This window comes from Dermacentor albipictus, chromosome 1 (assembly GCF_038994185.2).
Source record: "Dermacentor albipictus isolate Rhodes 1998 colony chromosome 1, USDA_Dalb.pri_finalv2, whole genome shotgun sequence".
Classification (NCBI taxonomy): Eukaryota; Metazoa; Arthropoda; class Arachnida; order Ixodida; family Ixodidae; genus Dermacentor; species Dermacentor albipictus.
The window spans coordinates 325,511,668-325,531,018 of NC_091821.1; the positions used below are offsets into that span (position 1 = coordinate 325,511,668).

Here is a 19,351-nt window from a genome sequence, read left to right on the forward strand (position 1 = left end):
CTTGAGAAATTTACTGCTGCTTATTGCTTGAGCAATATACATGATGAATCTTTTTTGAGAACTGAGACAGGCTGCTCGGCCCAAATTTTTTAGTGAAGTATGCCTGTTGGACCGCATGGCTGCAGCTAGTAATAAGTCGAAGCGTTAATCATTAGTAGTATGGGACATATTGAAGATATCAAGATTCCCCGGTGGAGGGTCACTAATCAAGTGAAAGTATATGCAAGGCTTGTGGTGCTGTCTCGATTAATGTTTGCGATTAGATTGGATCAAACTTTATTTAGCCTGCAGTTGGGCAATGTTCTCTTTTATGTACCGACGAAAGAATAGTTATGCGTTTGTATAATTAAACGCTGGATCGAGACATGGTGAGACAGAAGGTGCTTGAATTTTCTTTTTCTAGGTAATCTAAGCTGCCCTGTAGTAGCTCGAGAATACTTTAGCGATTCCAGTTGGCGCTGTAAAAGAAATGCTTAATGGTTTCATTTCGAAGTTGTAGTGAACGGATGGGTTTCGCGAACATAGCGTGCCACGCCATACCGACAGTCGGTTGCTACCGTTACGTGATCAGGGGTGTGCCATATTGTCGATAAAGGCTACTGAGGGCCACTATGAAACATTTCATCACTTGCAATTGATTGGCTCTCGATCTTAACAACCAAACTTTTCTCTCGTGTGATTGCTACTACGGTGTTTGTGAATTAACCATGTAAATACTCTACATGACGCGCCGTCATGTTAGCAGCCATAAACAATTCGTTTTTTGGAGGCCTGTTTCAGAGGGGGATGAATGTAGCAGCAAACTTTTTCATAACAAATGCGTGCCTAACTATATTTTTACGCATTAATGAATGCCCATATTTGAATAGAACAACACACCAAAGTAATAAGAATCGTGACGACACCTTCGCTGGGCAGTGTCTTTCTAACACGGATAATATGCTTACGCCAATTACCAAGATTTTTCTTCCACGTAAACTGCAATGTACCTCATAGCTAAATACTAAGGGAATGTTAAGTGTTTAGCGAGGCATCATACACAACTCCACGTGTTGAATTTGCAGACATTCCTTTTACGCAAAGATTATGGACAGACACGGCTCATATATCCATTGCAATGCCAGTAGACTCCTTCAACGATACGTATAGCTTGCGATATCCAGGCCGCCAATTTTATTGACTCAGGTGCTTTAGGAGAAGGAACTGTGGTTCAGTCATGGCAGCAGAAAGAAGCCGACATATCGTTCAATAAGCACGGCTCGAGCCACCCATACCCCAAGCATACACGAAGGGAACGAGCGCGCGCGGCAGCCGTGCTAGCCGAGCAAGCGGCGTCCTGGCCGTGACGTCACTCGCGAGAGGGCGCCACTCCTAATTCTCGCCGCTAGTAAGCCGTGTAACTATCCGGGTTCTATTTTGGTGCAGAACTTCGTTGCGCTGGCAAAAGAGAACACTGACTAAGGTAGAGTACCATCTAGACTAATATAAGTTGCGAATATAAAGGAGGAGAAAAACTATTTACTGCAAGACAAGATAGTCTGTGTGACGTATATCTTTCTCTTGCCTAGTTTTCGACATTGGAAAAGGGAAATGAGGGAATGAAAGGCTTGGTGAGAAATGGCGATGAAGCGATGGAGCCATCGTTGTATCCCAGCAATGGGTCCAATGCCAGGCATAAGGTCTATATCATCTATTGTGGTCATGCCATACAGTTTGCATGAGGCCAAGGACCAATATGAAGTCCTCCGTTAGTGGTCCAACCGATTCCTGTAATCGTAGCAGCCAGCGTCCACTGTTATTTCACGTAATAAAAGGATTGCATAGTATTAGCCAGAACCGACTCTATCAGCTTTTTTTGTCGTCACTAGTAATCCGACTTACCATTGCATCTTCACTAGCACTTTCTTTTATCATGTTTCTTTCTTAACAAGGGCATCCTTGCAACAACCACAAACTTTTCAAGGCGTCCTGTTATTTTGCGCAGACTGCCAGTGAAAAAGACTGGCTTCCCCGAGCTAAGACACGTGCATTCGAGTGTAGATGCAAGCCTGCAGTTGTGAAAAAGCTGCAATAAAACGCGGTAGGCCCCTGCCACCATTGGGTGCCACTTCCTTGGCCTTAAAAAAAGTAATATAGAAGTGACATCGCGCATGACTCTATCAACAGATAAAATAATTCCACGCATATGAGCAAGACATGTCATGCGCTCGCTTTGTTTAAACCAGGCTATGCGCAGCGGAAGCAAGATATGGTCTTCCTTTGCGCTTAAACACAGTCGCACGGAGGCAGATGCCGATGACAGCGCAATGTCAACCCGTTGTATACCTTATCGTCTCGATCTCGCAAGATTACGTTACCAAATGTATACAAGTTCTTCCACTGACGCAGGGAAACTCCTTGCTTCCACGAAGGAATGCTTTCGTGTGAAGAAAACTAACAGTGCCTATATAGCTCGACATGCTCTAATGAGGCACGTCAGCATCTCACTCTCGGCGAGATATGCACTGCTCTGTTGTAGGGGACTACTTCCTGAAAAGTGTCACTTTGCTCACCTTAGATGGCTAGTACAAAAAAAAAAAGGATCGAAGTTGTCATAGACCAACAGCTGCCGTGGGAGTCGCAGCGTCCTTAAATTACACAAGGAGTTTGGGGACACCTTATGCGCACAGAAAGAAGTTGCCACCAGGGAGCAGCCCCCGCATGAAGCGAGAAGCGAGCACCGCACACGAAGGTAGAGAGTTAGCTTTCGAGCTTCGAAATTCTGCACCTCCTTCCTCTCAGTGCAATAACATTTTTTTTCAGCCTTTTCTTGGTCACGGACGCGTCTCGTTGAACGTGTAGGACTATAGAATAAGTAACAAAGATACTGATTTGACAGGTTCTGGTCGAGGCTGAAAATTTACGACTAATTGGAAGGAGGGTACTATTTTAGTACATTGAACGCTCATTTATTGAATACTCTACAGCCACGTTAGTATAATTAAAGAGGCAATCAGGAAACGCATGCCTCGCCACAACAAAACCGGACGCCAGGATACATAAGTGGTGCATGCTGGAATGATTGAGCACGTTAAAGAACCCCAGGTGGTCGAAATTTCCGGAGTCCTCCACTACGGCGTGCCTCATAATCAGAAAGTGGTTTTGGCACGTAAAACCCCACAATTTAATTTTTTTTTTTGGAATGATTGAAGAGGACGAACTTACCCATATTTCTCTATAGCGGCATATTTTATGGCACTTAGCACCAAGGACCAAAAATAAAATGAGATTTCCAGGCATATCACAGGGACACCATGAAGTGCAAATGGCAGGAATTTCCAGAGCTCCAAAAGTTACGGAATCGATGGGAGTTTAAATTAAAACCAAGGCTTACAAAAATGACCGGTGACCCATGCGAGCCTTGTTTAACATAAAAAATACACGCTGCGGTAGTTCGTTGCCAAACGAATGCGCTTCCAGGGCGTATGCATCGAAAAGGTTAACGAGCCCTAGAAACCTTGTGTAATTTCTTTTCAACTTTTTTTTGAGAGGGGGCACCAGGACTAACGGTAATAACAGGCTATATAAGTTTCATGGGGATAGGAGCATCAGTTGCATCAAACCAGATTCTTGTATCCAAAGGAAAGGATAGTTCACATATCAGTGAAACAAAAGGAAGCAGAAAAAGTATCCAGTTCCAACGCACTGCGAAAAATTGATGCATGCATTTTGCAGGTAGCTGGCTATCCTACATCGTTTGGGCTTGCGCGTGCCTGATAATCGGATAGGTGTCTAGCACGTAAAAATTTCAAATTTAATTTGAATTTCAGGTTCTCCAAGAAGTTTATCTAATGGACCAATGTGTTTGCGTAACGCGAGCAATTGTGTGGGTGAGGCAAACCTGCGGTTGATTACAGAAGCAACACGGCGACGACGACGACAATAGAGTGAGGGGGACGGCATGACGACAGTTTTTTTTTTACTTTGGCGAGGAAATGGTTGCGACTTGTTCGGTTACGAACTGGGTCGATCCCGAAAGAAGTCATATAATGTCACATGCCCATTTCATAGCGTTAATTGGTTACGAGGAAAGGACTGGGGAACGTAGCCCGATCCCGGTGCAGAATGCACTCTCCCGGTCGCAACGCACGATGGAAACGGGCGCGCGCACGCGATGTCTCGACCATGATATGTGACGATGCATGTGCCTGCAGTCATCTGAAAGAGCTATAAGCAGTTGTCATTGGCATAAGAGAAACATACCTGATATTGTGGTATAATGAATAACCCATCGGGTTGCAGTGCTGTGAGTCGGTAGTTCGATCCGTCCGTCGGGCACTCGTATAATGTTTTAATTTAGGCGACCTGGAACGAGGCGGAACACGAACGTATACTGACTGCAAAGTGCCATGAAATGGGCCAAAGGCAGAAAGCTTCGCATTAAAAAGAAGCAGCGTCGGTGGTGGCGCATCATCCAGATGAGGCTACGTCAGTATGGGAGAACGGAAAATCGGGGGAGTTTTGTTTACCTGCATCAGGAAATACAGCAGCAATAACGAATGAAACGCAGCAGTACAAGCGCTGACTAGCTGCTAAAATTTATTCTGGAAAAATCAACAGTATAATACAGATAATCGCCCTTCTTGACACACATGTCACCTAACTAACATTGTCGCTTCAAGAAGCTTTCCCATCGGCCGGTAATTTCTTGCGCCGGCAGAACCGGGCATCTCCGGAGTGCAAGCGCACGCTTGTGGTGAGGCTGAGAAAATCTCATGTCGTAAACGATGTATACGCAAAGAGAATAAAGTTTACTTTTTCCTACAAGCTTAAGGTCGATGACATGTGGCGTTTTGGACGGCATGGGCTGTAAGCCGCTTTGCACTCTTGAGATTTCGAAAAATGCCAAGCAGAAATGAGCAAACACTTGGTCCTTAGGAGTCCAAAAAACAAGAAAGGGGCTGACAGATGGAATAACACACTGCGGTATAAAGTTCGTAAGCAGGGATAAGGTGCCTCAGAAAGGCTGGCCAACGTTTTGATTGGAGGACCTATCTTCGTCAAAGGCGGCCTCGTCATCCTCGGCTTGTTAGTTTTAAAGGGTTAGTGCGGTGACGTCACGTGCGAGTGTTGTCGCTGGCGGCTGGTTTTAAAGAGAGAGACTACCAAGGCGCTTGTTTCCTCTGGTAGTCTCTCTCTTTAAAACCAGCCACCAGCGACAACACCCACACGTGACGTCACTGCACTAACCCTTTAAAACTAACACGCCGAGGATGACGAGGCCGCCTTTGACGAAGATAGGTCCTCCAATCAAAACGTTGGCCAGCCTTTCTGAGGCACCTTATCCCTGTTTACGAACTTTATACTACTTGGTCCTTAGGGTGTTTTTATTACGAAAACATGTACGTTTCCGCAAGAATTTAGTCTTCCCCTAAAACACACGCTTGGGACTAAGGGTGTTATAAGCTATCAAAGCACCTATTCCTTGTGCATGTCGCCACCGTGTTGATAACTGAAAGTCGCCAGTCGAAAGATATTTAACATAGTGCAATTTTACATTACCGGCTATGTGTGACCTTGAGCTGCGTGTGACTTTGAGCTAGTATTGTGTGGCCATTTACTGTTTATACGTCAAATAGACATGCCCCAGCCGGTACTGCATTGCATGTCGAAACACCATGGCTATATAAGCCTGTTACAAGGTATGCACGTGGGTGTAGGCAGCACGAGCAGTGTTATTAAGCAAACGTTCTGTGCGTTTGTGTGCTCTACGTTGGGGTTGTTCTGATGTGCATTAGGGTGTGCTTGAATGTCAAAATGCTTTTTAGTTGGGACCGTTGCCGTGTTATGATGTTATTCTGAGCAACGGAACATAAATTCGCTTTTGTTTTCTAGTGGTGTTTAGTGACATATAATGGTCCGTGCAGTAACTACTACGTTTTAGTGGTGGCACTGCCTTGTGAGTATTTACTTAAATAGCAAGGTTCAACAAAGACTAGCGCATGTATGCATGCCTTCTAAGAAATGGGTGTAATGGCATGCTTTGCACCCTTTACGCAAAAAGTTATGTCAACTCAATGTAACCATTGAATGGCTGTCTTGGCTTGTGGAAATGCGTTTTTGTTAAGGTTTGTGTTGGTTATATATACGCGGTCAACTTTCTGTGGCTATGAAGGGAAAGCTATGGGGGCAAAGCGCGCACAAGTGACAGCGCTTCTTAAAAGAGTCCCGCGTGTTCATTCACGTTAGGTTAGGCTGGTGAAGAGAAAACATAAACACCTTATTAGTAGCAGTTAAATAAGACAAAACACTCCACTGAATGTAAGAGTTTATTTATATTGCGGCTTTGCCCTCCTACGTATGGGCAAACGCGAAACCCTCGCACCTGGAAGCTGCGTCGATTCAGCTTCTCTTCCTAGCAACCAAAAGCACTGTCAAACGCGGGCGGACTACTTGGCGCAGTAACGCATGTGCAGCAGCCACGCGCCCACAGCTTTCCCTTCATTGCCACAGAAAGTTGTCCGCGAGTAAAGCACAGTAAAACATGCTTGGAGGAGTTAACCGGTTTAGGGTGGGAATATGAGATAGAGGCCTAACGCGAAGTCTTCCTGAACACGCGTTCAAGTAGAGAGAGGGAAAAAAAAGGAAGACGAAAAGGAAGTTAGCCACTGGAAGTACCGGCTAGCTACCGTGTGCGGGGGCTGCTAATACATGGTGATAGAGGAAACAAACAAAAAAATACAGTGAGAAAAGTTCACACAATAACGCGATGCTACGCGCTAAAACTTTTAAAGTCTGTCGCACAGTCCACAAGTCCTTAAGAACTTGAGCAAAGCACTTAAGGCCTATAGTTGGGTACAAATTTAGAAAGATGGGGAGGCCCCGTCCCGATGACCGAAGCGCGACAGCCGATTGCCTCCGCGACTAAAGTAGTCCCGCTCAAAAAATCGTGCTTCTGAAGCGCGTAATTATCGGTATACACAAATACTTTCGTATTTTGATGACTGGTTCAGTAGAGCTCTCATGTCTTATAGCGCATGCCACATCGCGCGAGGAAAATAACCCCGTGCCTTCCACAACGCTGCCTGTCGTCTGCTCTTTAGCTTCATTGTAAGTGACAAAAGTAGAAAGAGCAGCTCTGCGTGGCTTCTGCGCTGGTTTACATGTACACGGCACATTTACTACTCATTTTCCGAGCTGGAAATGAATCAGTTGCTATTGAACAAGTGCTTATAACGAACAATGCATTCATCGCAACCATTGTAAACCTGGGGCGAGACTGCAGTTGAGGCAGGAAAGGTGCAAAAATGCTTCATTCATTGTTTTAAATATATACTCTTTGTTTTAAATAGCATAAAACCTATATTTTTGGTTTTGTTTGTTCACAAACTTATTTTCAGGAATGTGGTAGGCATTTCTTTTTCTTTTCGCGTTTTTTTTTTCTTTCAAGTTTGCAATCTCGCCAGTCAGCACAAGGCATTCCACGCGAGTTTTTCGCCATGGAGCCCAGCGAGGTGACATCGGAATTCGATCCTTTGTTACCGAACGAGCCTTGTGTCCACTCGATGTCCACACAACCAAGGAGCCTCGACAAGAAGAACAAGAGTGGCCACATCCTGAATGGCGATTCACGCAACTTGATCCTCCACTGCTACAAGTATTGGAGTAACAGGGAGCCTGAACGCCGCGTGGAGGACACGACCAAGTTTGTCGCCGAGATGCTCGGTGTCAGCGAAAGCGCACTGTTCAAGGGGAGGAGGGAGGACGAAGTGTCACATATTTCGGGTGGGAAACTGTCGACGCCGTCGCGAAAACGCCCACGAAATGCCGAGAAAAGAAGACGCAGCACGAAGTATGAGAGCTTCACGTTGTGCGCGTTGAGGTCATGTGTGCACGATTTCTTTCGCCGCAGCGAGGTACCGACGGTCGAGAAGATAGCGAGTTCTCGAGGCGTATGGATCTCCCATCACTGAAGTGGTGTACTATGCGTCGCCTCCTTGTCGAGGTCAGATTCAAGCACGAGAAGAGGAGCCGCAATTCGCTGCTTATCGACCGCGATGACATCGCTGAATGGCGGAATCGCTACCTTCGTGACGTGAAGCGCTGCTGGGCGGGAGGCCGAAAGATCTATATCCTGGACGAGACATGGGTGACGACATGACACTCTCGGTCGATCGTGTAGGCAGACACCATGGCGCAGAAGCGCCGACGCCTGTAGGCTCGAGCAAATGACCTGTCGACGGGTCCGAAACAACCTTCTGTAAAAGGCCAGTGCCTGATTGTTACGCACATCGGCAGCGAAGATGGCTTCACCGACGACTGCTTCAATGTAGGCTGAGGCAAAAAAAAAAATACAGGCGACTGTCACGAAGAAATGGAGGCAATCACTTCGAGGGATGGTTTAATGACGTTTTGAAGAAGTTGCCAGCTGGTAGCGTCATTTTTGGACAACGCACCTTACCATACCCGGCGAGAAGAGAAATTGCCGTTGATAGCTTGGAAGAAGGAAAAATACAGGAGTGGCTGAAAAGCAGAAACATCGCCTACAGTCAAAGGATCGTGACAAAGCAGCTGCTTGAGTTGGTAGCATCTGTAAAGCCACACTTTCTAAGCTACATCGTAAAAAATGCAGCTGAAAGGGCCGGTTGCAGTGTACTCGGGCTCCCATCTGCGAATTTAATCCTATCGAGCTCGTGTGGGCAAAGTTGAAAGATGGCATCGCTGAGGACAACAGAGACTTCAAGCTGTCCACGGTAGAAGACGTCTTGAGGAAAAAAATCAAGCACGTAACGGTGGAAGACTGGAGGAAGAACATTCACCACGTGATGGACCTAGAGGCGAAGTTCAGGCTTGACACGTCTGGGAGTGGCCACATCCGACCCATCATCATCCAAATGAGTGAAGATGACACTGAAGAAAGCGATTCCGGCTGCGAGCCATCCGGCATTGAGCCATTCGACGAAGCGTAACAGCTTCTTATTAACGAAAGAACAGTCACTATTAGGGCTACCAATATTTGCCAGTGGGTTCGCAGCAGCCAACCATCCTCTCGTGACATCTCAAATAAATAAGTTGTTCATTTGGTAGCATATTCCTTTATAATGGAAGCTCAATTCTGAAAAAGCAACGTCCTGCACAGATAGTGTTCAGTTTAAGTATTGGCATAGAAACATGCTCAAATGCTTCAAAATCAGAATGCAAATACAATTATTGACCCTGAATAACTATGTGGGGCCCAAAATGCTCATTCGAGCAGCCACTGTTCAGCTTGACACGAAAAAGCAGTAGTCAACGCTAAATTGACAGCCCCTCTTAGCAGCCTGCACGCCAAAGCACACTCATGTGGTTGCATTGTTTATTTTGGTTATCTGGCTCAGGCAAATAATGCCAATAAGAGAATAATTAATGAACATAATTAGCTTAGTGAAGCCCAAAATGCTCCCTAGGGCAGCCATTCTCGATTTGACGGGCTCTATGGTGAAGTAGCACCAGCCAAGGCGAAATTGACCGCCAATGTGGGCAGCCTGCATGTCGAAAGGAAATTAATAGCAGTCGTGTTGGAGCCATCATCAACGTTTACATGCCCCTAAAGGCCAATACACGCAGCCAAGCAATCATAAAAACACTTTAGAGGTCGGATTGTGCAAAATTTTGACGAGACACACAGAAGAGAAACACACAACCCATAGCGCTACATGCAACAATAGTTTTATTCTCTTGTCAGTGGAATAAATAAAGGAAAATATTCAAAGGGAGAGAGCGACAACAAAAAATGTTTACGAACAGGGCCATCCACCAAGGCCAAGCCGGCTTTGTAACGTGATCATTTTTCCTCCACTGGACATCGCACAAAAAGGAACGAGGATACAAAATTTCAGATTAGCGCGTGAGGAAATCTATTTCTTTTGCACTAAGGGAGACGGATGGCATGCTTACGCACATACTTCCCACACGCGCCATCTCAGCGGCTTCGATTATCTCTCACGTCATTTAGCTGCCATCTTTGCTCACGGTCTTGCATTTCTTAAGGAATGGCCAACATCCGCAATCTCTACAATGTGTCCCAAGATGTCCGGCGACTTCTTTTGAAACAATATATTCATGCTCCTTTAATCTTTCGTTCGAACATCATCCAGTGTGTCACGTTGTGGGGTAGAACAAACAGCTTCGATACAAGGGCACAAAAGCGTCCGCGCATGCGAATTAGAGCACATCCTTAGCAGGTACTTCTTAATTGGTGAAGAAATTGTAGTAACAACTTGGTTTGAGTGAGTTCATTCATCTTGATCAACCTCGTTCATGCACCTCGTCCATTCACGTTGCTTCAAGGTATATTAAAAAAATTGCATAAATTGTAGATGCAGAAATTGGCGCCATATTTAGGACAAATATTAGAAAGTGAATTCGGGTTGAGCCTGTAGCATTCTGTGGCTCATCAGCGTAGCTCTGATAAATCAGCGCAGAAACGAATTTATTTTCTATTAGTGCATACAGAGCAACTACACTGTAAAAGTCACTGAGGCATGCTTCGACGACGTGCAGAAATTGTCGTGCTCCCCATAAGCTGCATGGGTAACTAGATAAGCCACGACGTAAACCTTGAAGTTAAAAGATTTGTCTTAATAGATATAAATGAAGTTAAGAACATTGTTCCGCATTCTGCCGAGCTCGAGCTTTCTTTGTTTCTTTCTTTATTTTTTCTTTCTTGTTTTTGCCACATTCTGTACTTAATGCGCCACGAGCGAAGAAAAAAACGCAGAAGTTCTCTTTGCGGAGTATAATAATCTAATTTCGCTTTAAGCGCTTGGCCAGTGGAAGCAGAAGTGTTATTTCTCTAGTAGCGCCCTTGATTCTTCAAGTTAAGCTGATGTATTCCAGATGTAAAGCATAAACCCTTGTGGCGCAATTCAGAAGTGACAGCTACCCTCGAAAAGCCCATCGCTCGTGGGAGAAGCCTTTCAATATTTTATCATTTGGTTTAACACCACTGGTGGCTGGCATACGTTTGCACGAAGCGTTGTTTCAGGCGTACGGAGTTGAGCATCCTCGCCCTGAATACCAGCTTTTTATTTCTTCTTTAGAAAAGCAATAATATTTTCGGCAGGGCGAAAACTTAAAAGAAATGTCTGGCTCAATACAAACCAGTATGTTTTCCCACCACCGTAGCTTTTCAGCAGCGCTGGTGTTTAATGCTCCAGCTATCGGGTATCAAAGAACGCGAAAAATGAGTGGCAAGGGGCACCGATTCTTTGGTCGCTCGACACAAAGCTCGGATGTGAATTTCGCTGCCAATTGCCCTCGCTAATTTGACGACCCGGTCACAGGCGTGACCTCCATCTCCAACCTTTGCAAGCCTCCTCCTCAACGCCTTTTGTGACGGGGTGGCGTTTTACTGCCAGGCGTAACCGTTTCGTTCACTGCGCACTGCTCGCGGCACGCGCACATTCGCGGAAATCCACTTTCCTCCCAGGAGATTGCGCTATTAGTATTTTCTTTCCTTCCCCTTTGCTCTGGTGATATACGCTGTTGCTTTCTCGCCTTTTCGAGGCGGCGTCTATGTGTGTAAGGTGCCAAGTGAGTACGCCTTCGCGCGCCAAAGCGGGAAGTGGGTTGTCGTGGGCCCGAACTGGCCGGCAATGTAACGCTGGTGCTAAAAGTGTTTGGATCGGGAACTTCGCCTGCATCTACCCCGACAATGTCCAAGAGTGCGTGTCTAAGCTGGACATGTGTGTAGTGGCCGGGTGTGCGCTCCGTCACCTGCGACAGTCTGTGCTGTGCTAGTCGCCGAACGCCAACGTCTCGTGTCCACGAAGTTATTGGTCGTCGAAGGATTCTCTTCCTATCGAGCGTCTTCTTGCTGCAATCTACCATGAATCGCAATCGCAGTGGAAATGAATTTGACCCTAATGGAAGATGCTGCCTCACTGGTGATATACGATGCTGTACTCAACACTGAAGACTGTGCTTCGTGCTGCTGGCGTTCAAGAAGAGCTGTGTTTAGTTTATTTGGTGGATTTTGTAATAATTGGTCCTTGACGAGCGGGTTTGAATAGAGCCGACATATTCAGCATCGAACGAAGGTTCCCTGGTATGAATGTGTGGATTGCACAAAACATCGAAGTTGCGTAGGCTTCGTAATTCTCGCGTTTAAGAGCCTTTCTCACGTCGAAGAGTTTGCCTTCTGTTTGCATATCTATAAGCAGTAAGACTCTAGGAAAAGTACACATCAAATGTATATAGTGGAGAAAGGCGAAAAATAATGTTAAAAAGTGGCCACAACTTGCAACGCAGCCCTTCTACTGAATTTGAAAAGACAAATTTCGTACAATTCCGGCTTCATTATTAGTACTTAAAGCAAGTTTGTGATATCAGCCAACGAGTGCTTTCAGGCAAGACAACTATTTACGCCGTAAAATTAATTGCAGGCTGTTTTGTATGTACACTATTTGATACTGCGAACTGTGCCAAGACCCTGAAAGGGCCAGAAAGCAACTCTGTTATGATGTGAAGTGGATGAATGCATGCTTAATGGTCCCACCATCGCAATACCGAATCATATGCAAGTTTACTACTCCGCGAACGCATTTGAACATTCTTCGAAAGCCAACTTTCTAGGTAGCTGCAAGTTTACCCCACAGTTTTGTTCTCTAGGAGCCAGCAAATACCCTCAATATGCCAAGTTTAAACCGAAGCTGCGACTTGATGTTGGAAACAATCTGGGAAGACGAACTGGAAGATGTTACTTTTCCCTCAGGATCAGAGAGTACTGACGATTATGAAGATGAGTTTATGCTGAGCATCAGAAGTTCAGCGCATGATGGTACATCACTCGACTTCAGTTTCACGTTGCCTCGTACGTCACACGGTGAGTTGCCATCTCTTCTGCCACTTCTGCCAGTTGTCAATTCATAGCAACACTTTTATTCTGAAAAATTCCGAGATTCCACCACATAACGAAGAGGCATCATAGGCCTGTTATCTGCCTCCTATAGATGCCAATGTAATTGACATATATAATAAGCTTGGGCGTCTGTGAGAGATATCCTGGTAAAGAGATATCCTGATAAAACACAAACACTGATTACTTCGTCGGTATTCGACGTGTTAACTGCAACAAAATATTTGCTCGCGAAGGTGTAGATAAGCAGGTTGCTGTGTTGATGTATGCAGTGCAGCCTGTCGTGTTCTGCATTGTACCCTGAGTTTCAACTGCGTTGTCTATTCGGGATTTTGCATCTCTGTTAACACACAGTTGTCTTTTACCAAAAGGTAATGACCATAACGTTTATCCCATAGTTGCATATTGGCGTGGCAGCTCGTTCGGTACTGATTGAAATCTGTTTATGTCATATTAATCTTTCCGATATCATTGCTTTATTGTTGCCGCGTAATATAGAGAAATGAAGCAGCCGAGAAATGTTCAACCTCGCCCTTTTCACGGAAACATAATATTTGCAAAACTGAACAGAAACACAAGTAGTCAAAATTAGGCTAGGGCTAAAGGCATGTCCGACGTCTCCCTCCAACCGGCAGTGCTCTTAGGAAGCGCGTCCAACGCTTCTCGCTGGTTTACTCATGTTTAACGTTAGCATGCGTCATGAATCAGCACGTTTAGCAGCTAAATACATGCTTCGCTCGGGTCAGCGCTTGTCCAGCGTGTGTTGTGGGACCGGCGCAGCGCGCGCAGATCTGCGTGCTCATCATTGCTGTAACTGCTGAAGCTGTTGAAAACAAGACTGCAATACTTCAGGAGTGGCAGGCCGATGTCAACGAGCTACGTGATCAAGTTTACCACCTTGAGTCGGAAACCTGCGCACTACGCCATCGGCTAGACGACGCGGAGGACCGTTCTCAACGGGGCAATCTCGTTTTTCATGAAATAGCGGACGTTGAAAATGAAGCATATTCCGATTCCGATGCGAAAGCTTTGAGCATAATTACCGATAAACTGAGTCTCAGCTTAAACAGTGACAGCATATCACGCGCTCATAGGATCGGACTGTTTATCAAAAGGAAAACACGGCCGATAACTGCCAAATTTGCAACATATAAGCACAAAGAATTGGTGTTTGCTAAGTGTTTCTTGCTAAAAAGCAGTGATTTTGCTCTCAGTGAGGACTACTGTCCCACCACGCGCAACATTAAAAAAAAAAAGCTAAGAGAGTATGGTAAAAGCCTGGCGAACCACATAAACGTGGGTACAAAAAACTACAAGTTGGCTGCAAATCCTATGATCATAATGACGTCGCTGCCACTGTTTTCGAGATTGGCCCCTCGAATACCGCACCGAATTCACACGGTGCATCGCCTTGAGCACTTCGCTCCGCCCACCTTCTACTACCCAGAGACAGATAGGGATACGCGAGGGGAAACGTCGCTTCTCGTCCAAAATCAGGATTTTCTATTTTACATACTCATATTTGCAATATTTTACGCAATAACGATGAATTAAGCACCCTAATTAACGATCTGGCAGCCGATCTAATTGATCTAACTGAAACATCACTTAGTAGCAAAATACTTAACTCCGAATTGTGTCACTGTGATATAAAGTATGGCGTCTACCGTAGTGACCCCAGTGATAGAATAGGTGGGGGGGGGGGGGGCGAGGGATGTTTCACTCGCAATCGACGAATGCTTTCATTGCTACTGCATACCAGTTATTTCGCATTGGATCGGTGAGGTGTTGCCCGAATGCAATTTCAAGAAAGTAATTGTTGGTGCCTGCTCTCGCTCTCCTTGCAGTGATACGTCTTTCTGCGATGGCTTGCATGACTGCGTAAATCAAATCATGCTTCGCTATCCCAACGCGTAAATTATACTTATGGGCGATTTCAATTATTCCAACATTGTTTGGTCGCACACGTTCCCTTCTAACCCACCGACTGCTGAAGCCTACCGATTTATCGCCACCTGCATGGATTTTGGTTAAGCACAAATCGTTACTACACCCACACGTGTTACTCCGACTTCTTATTCACTTCTCGATCTAGTACTAACATCACCAGAAGATACCACGTCAACCGTAATAGATAGGCTTGGCCTGAGCGAGCACGATGTCTTGCATTTAACGTTCAATTTGTCACACGCACCATCAGCAAAACCCTTCAAGAACATCAGAGACTATAACAAAGCTAATTTTCCAGCCAGTAATAAGAAACATGGCTCATTTTTACGTATTTTCTTACCAAGTTATCTCGAGCACTCAGTGTAAACAAACTGGTGTATGTTCCGAAATAAAGTGTCTGATTAGATCAATCGTCATATCCCTCTTGGGTGCGTATACTTCAATAACTAAGCTCTATGGTATAACAAATATTTAAACCGACTTTCTAACAAAAAAAAATGCTTTTCCGAACTGCAAAGCATTCACTAAAACCTGCCCACTGGACGGCACACAAGATAGCTGCTTCACCATATTCACGAGCAATAAATATACTAAATCCTCTTTCTTTAATGTAACCCTGCCGAACATCCTCAAGACTAATCCTAAACGTTTCTTGAGTATAAGAAACCTGGCAACACCAACAAAGTTTCATTACTTGCACCCACCGGCGACCCTGTTCCCGACCATCTTTCTGCTATTGTGCTAAATCATACTTTTGTCGCGTCGTTTTTTTCATCCAAAGACACCCAACGTCCCGAGCTTCAATTGTGCAATCATTTTGCTATGGATCCCATAGCGCTCGACTCACATGGCATCGTACCAATTATCGACAATTTGAAGCTAACATCATCTAGCGGAGTTGATGGCATTAATAGCAAATTTTTACGGAATACCAAATAATATAGTTCTATCATCCTCAAATGCATTTTTTTCACAATCGTATCAGGGTGGCGTACTACCTAGACTGGAGGACTGCAGTGGTCATACCAATGCATAAAGCCGGAGATAAACACAATCTATCTAACTTATCATCATCATCATCATCATCATCATCATCATCATCATCTACATCGTCGTCGTCGTCGTCGACGTCGTCATCAGACTGTCTTATGTCCAATTACCCCTGTCCTGTGCCAGCTGATTCAAACTAGCACCCGCAAATTTCCTAATTTCGTCGCACCACCTAGTCTTCTGTCGTCCTCTACTGCGCTCTGTAAATAAGCGTAGAATTTTTCAGTTCTTTAATGTATCCCCTTTTGTGTATTAGTATAATGTTTGCATTCTTCCAGTTTTCTGAGACCCTTGCAGTTGATAGACATTTCGTATAGAGAGCCGCCAGTTTTCCAAGCATTATGTCTCCTCCATCTTTGATTGAATCGACTGTTATTCCATCTTCTCCTGCTGCTTTTTCCCGTTTCATGGCTTGCAAGGCCCTTCTGACCTGATCTCTAGTTATAAGAGGTGTTCATGTATCCTGTTCATTATCGTTTCGAATGGAGTTCTCCTTAGTCCTCTGGGTACTGTACAGGTCATAGAATTCTTCCGCTACATTTATTATGCTTTCAAGATTGCTGATGAAATTATCCTGCTTATCTTTCAGTGCATACATCTTGCCTATCGACCCATATCTCTCACACCAATACCATGCAAAATAATGGAACATACAATGTTTTCTCATCTTGTTAATTTTCTAGAGGATAATAGTTTCTTCCCTTTAAATCAGCATGGCTTTCAAAAGTTTTTCTCTTGTGATATTCAACTACTTTCCTTCACAAGTGCTTGCATTTCTATTTGGATAGAGCTTTTTCAATTGACTGCATATTTCTTGACTTTGCTAAAGCGTTCGATAAAGTTAATCACTCACTGCTTTTATATAGACTAAGTGTTCTAAAAATTGACCCTGGAGTTGTTAATTAGATTCATGCATTTCTGTCTTCTCGTGCTCAATTCATTAGCACAAATAGATTAATGAATTTTGCCTCCCTGTGTATCCCTACTTGAACGTTGCGTCCAAGAGATAACTTAATTTTGCCCAGAGTGCAGACTAGATATGGGGAACTTGTTCATGCTTTCTATATTCCAAGTGTTCTGAATGACCTCCCAATTAGTGTGTTCTCTTTAGGCAGTCGGAAATATGTAAAGTCTGTTATCTTTGATTTGTATGCTTGATTTTTTCCCTTTTCTTCCTGCTTAGTCCAGTTATTTTTGTGATATAAACCGACAGTGGTGTATGCTCTGACTTGTCCCTTCCTGCCGGGCGCTGCCCCACAAGCCATCTGTTGGCTTGGGCAGGCTCGTATTTGTACCTTGTAAATCCACAAATAAATTATCTATTTATTATTAATATAATGACGCTAATTACTCTACTGCACCAGTTGACTCTGGCGCTCCTCAAGGATCTGTACTTGGCCTGTATCATTTATATAAGTGATTTACCTAGTGCTATTATCTCAAGAATTCGTTTATTTGTTGATGACTGTGTGATTTACCGCAAAATTAATAACTAACGATTCCTATATTTACTCGCTCTAGCTCGATCTCAATGGCATAACTGATTGGTGTCATATTTGGAAAATGGGACTAAACATTGAAAAGTGTAAGTCTGTGAGAGCTTCTCGTTCGAACAGAACTTGACCAACTTATTATCTTCACAGTCATCCCCTTAAAGCGTAACATCCTACCGGTAGCTCGAAGTCCATGTAACTAACACTCTGTCCTGGAAATTACATACAGAACATATAGCATCAAAAGCGAACAAAACCCTGGGTTAGCTTCGAAGAAACTTTTTTCTTGCTCCATCATCACCAAAAACAATATTATGCACCACCTATGTGCGACCACAAATGAAATATGCTTCATCTGCATGGGACTCTGGACCGGTCACACCAGCAATCATGCTAGAAACTGTGCAGAATCGTGCAGCTCGTTTTATCTTGGCTAATAGTCATCGTTCGCCTAGCGTGACCCAAATGAAAGCGTCTTTAAATCTCACCCCACCAGCTACGCGCCGAAAGCACACCCGCATATGCCTGTTCCATAAGAGTTTCTACCATAGCTCTGACCTTCGCTCCCGATGGCTTCAACCAGCACCCTTCCTTCCTCACCGCCGAAATCACCTGCAAGTCTCAGTGCCCCATCGCAACGCCGTGACGTGTGCACAATCATAATTTTCCAAGAACTTTTAAAGAATGAAATTCCCTACCCGCATCATTGACAAGCATCACAGATTCTATTCAATTTAAGAATGTTCTTACAATGCTGATTACCTAATTACCGCTTTATTGTTTTGTCCATTAACTGATTTTAGTATCCTGTTTTGGTTCTCTGCCTAATATTATTGTTCATCAAATATCTTATAAAGTTGAAGACAATTGTAAGGATTCTAAATCCTTTTTCCCCTACTGTTTTATATTCTTGCATGAAAAGTGCTTTGTGTTCTTTTCATTGTTGGGAATTGACCTTCCCCTCTGAAATGTACTCTGTACCCTGAGCGTAACATAAATAAATAAATAAATAAATAAATGAACGAATGAATGAATGAATGAATGAATGAATGAATGAATGAATGAATGAATGAATGAATGAATGAATGAATGAATGAATGAATAGACTGCCGCATCTGCTTCCTTAGCCTCGATGTGTGCTTTCGAAGCAAGAAAAATTCATTACATTCAGTGTCCCTCGACGCGATACAATGACAGCGTGGGTTGATGGAAAATAAAGCAATGCTGCAATTACGCTTCGCTATGGATCCACTAAGTGATTGACGGAAATCCATTCGTGTTGCGTCATTGGACAATTATGAAGATGCGGAAATCGTAATTACAAAACACAAGTTAGCACAATCGTTAACTAACGAAACCAGCGAAGCGCAACTTCTTTCCAGAGATTTCTTTAATTACATGAAGATTTCTCTCATTACACCACTAGGCAGAATACTAATAAAAACTTAGAAATTAGTTGCGTGAGTTAGGGCGTCGTGTAAGACGACGTGGTTATGCGTACACACCTAGAAGAATTTTTCACCCCATGACAGTGAAATATACAAAGTTTTGCATTAAATGGTGCTTTGTCTAAATGTAGTAGTGAATGCTGGGCAGATGGGGTTCTGTGCAATTGTGATCGACAGTACACGTACAGTTGTTCTATTCGATGGTAATCAGTGCCAACATGACTAAGTGCTCGCTTTTCTGACGAAATGGGCAGTGGCTGCTTGTTTTCAACACGGTATAGAACAAACGTTAGAGGACGCACGGAAAACGAGCAAGAATTGGTTTTTAGAAACGCCGAAATCAACAAGATTATGCGGCTGAAAGCTGAACTGTTTGCAGTCAGTGGTTAACATTCCAAGTGCAGAAGTTATCGAAAGTTGGCTGTTTGGTTAGTCTCGTAGTAAAATCACTGATTGCTGCGCGCGTATCTTAGCTGGATGACAAATCACAAACCCCTTTCTTCTACTGCTTTTTTTTTTCTCTCCGCGGAAAT

The 19,351-nt window shown here is 44.2% G+C and overlaps 1 protein-coding gene across 3 annotated transcripts in view; it reads left to right on the top strand.

Moving 5' to 3' along the window:
* The window catches only part of LOC135910189 (uncharacterized), a 328,772-nt gene that overhangs the window by 69,249 nt on the left and 240,172 nt on the right, over window positions 1–19,351 (top strand). The window contains exon 1 of one of the 3 annotated variants that reach the window (XM_070531644.1): window positions 11,655–12,844. The exons of the other annotated variants lie outside the window; for them this stretch is intronic. Coding sequence (XP_070387745.1) covers window positions 12,652–12,844 — 193 coding nt within the window. The 5' untranslated portion in view covers window positions 11,655–12,651. Of the gene's footprint in view, window positions 1–11,654; window positions 12,845–19,351 lie in introns of those variants that run through there. 3 annotated transcript variants of the gene reach the window in all.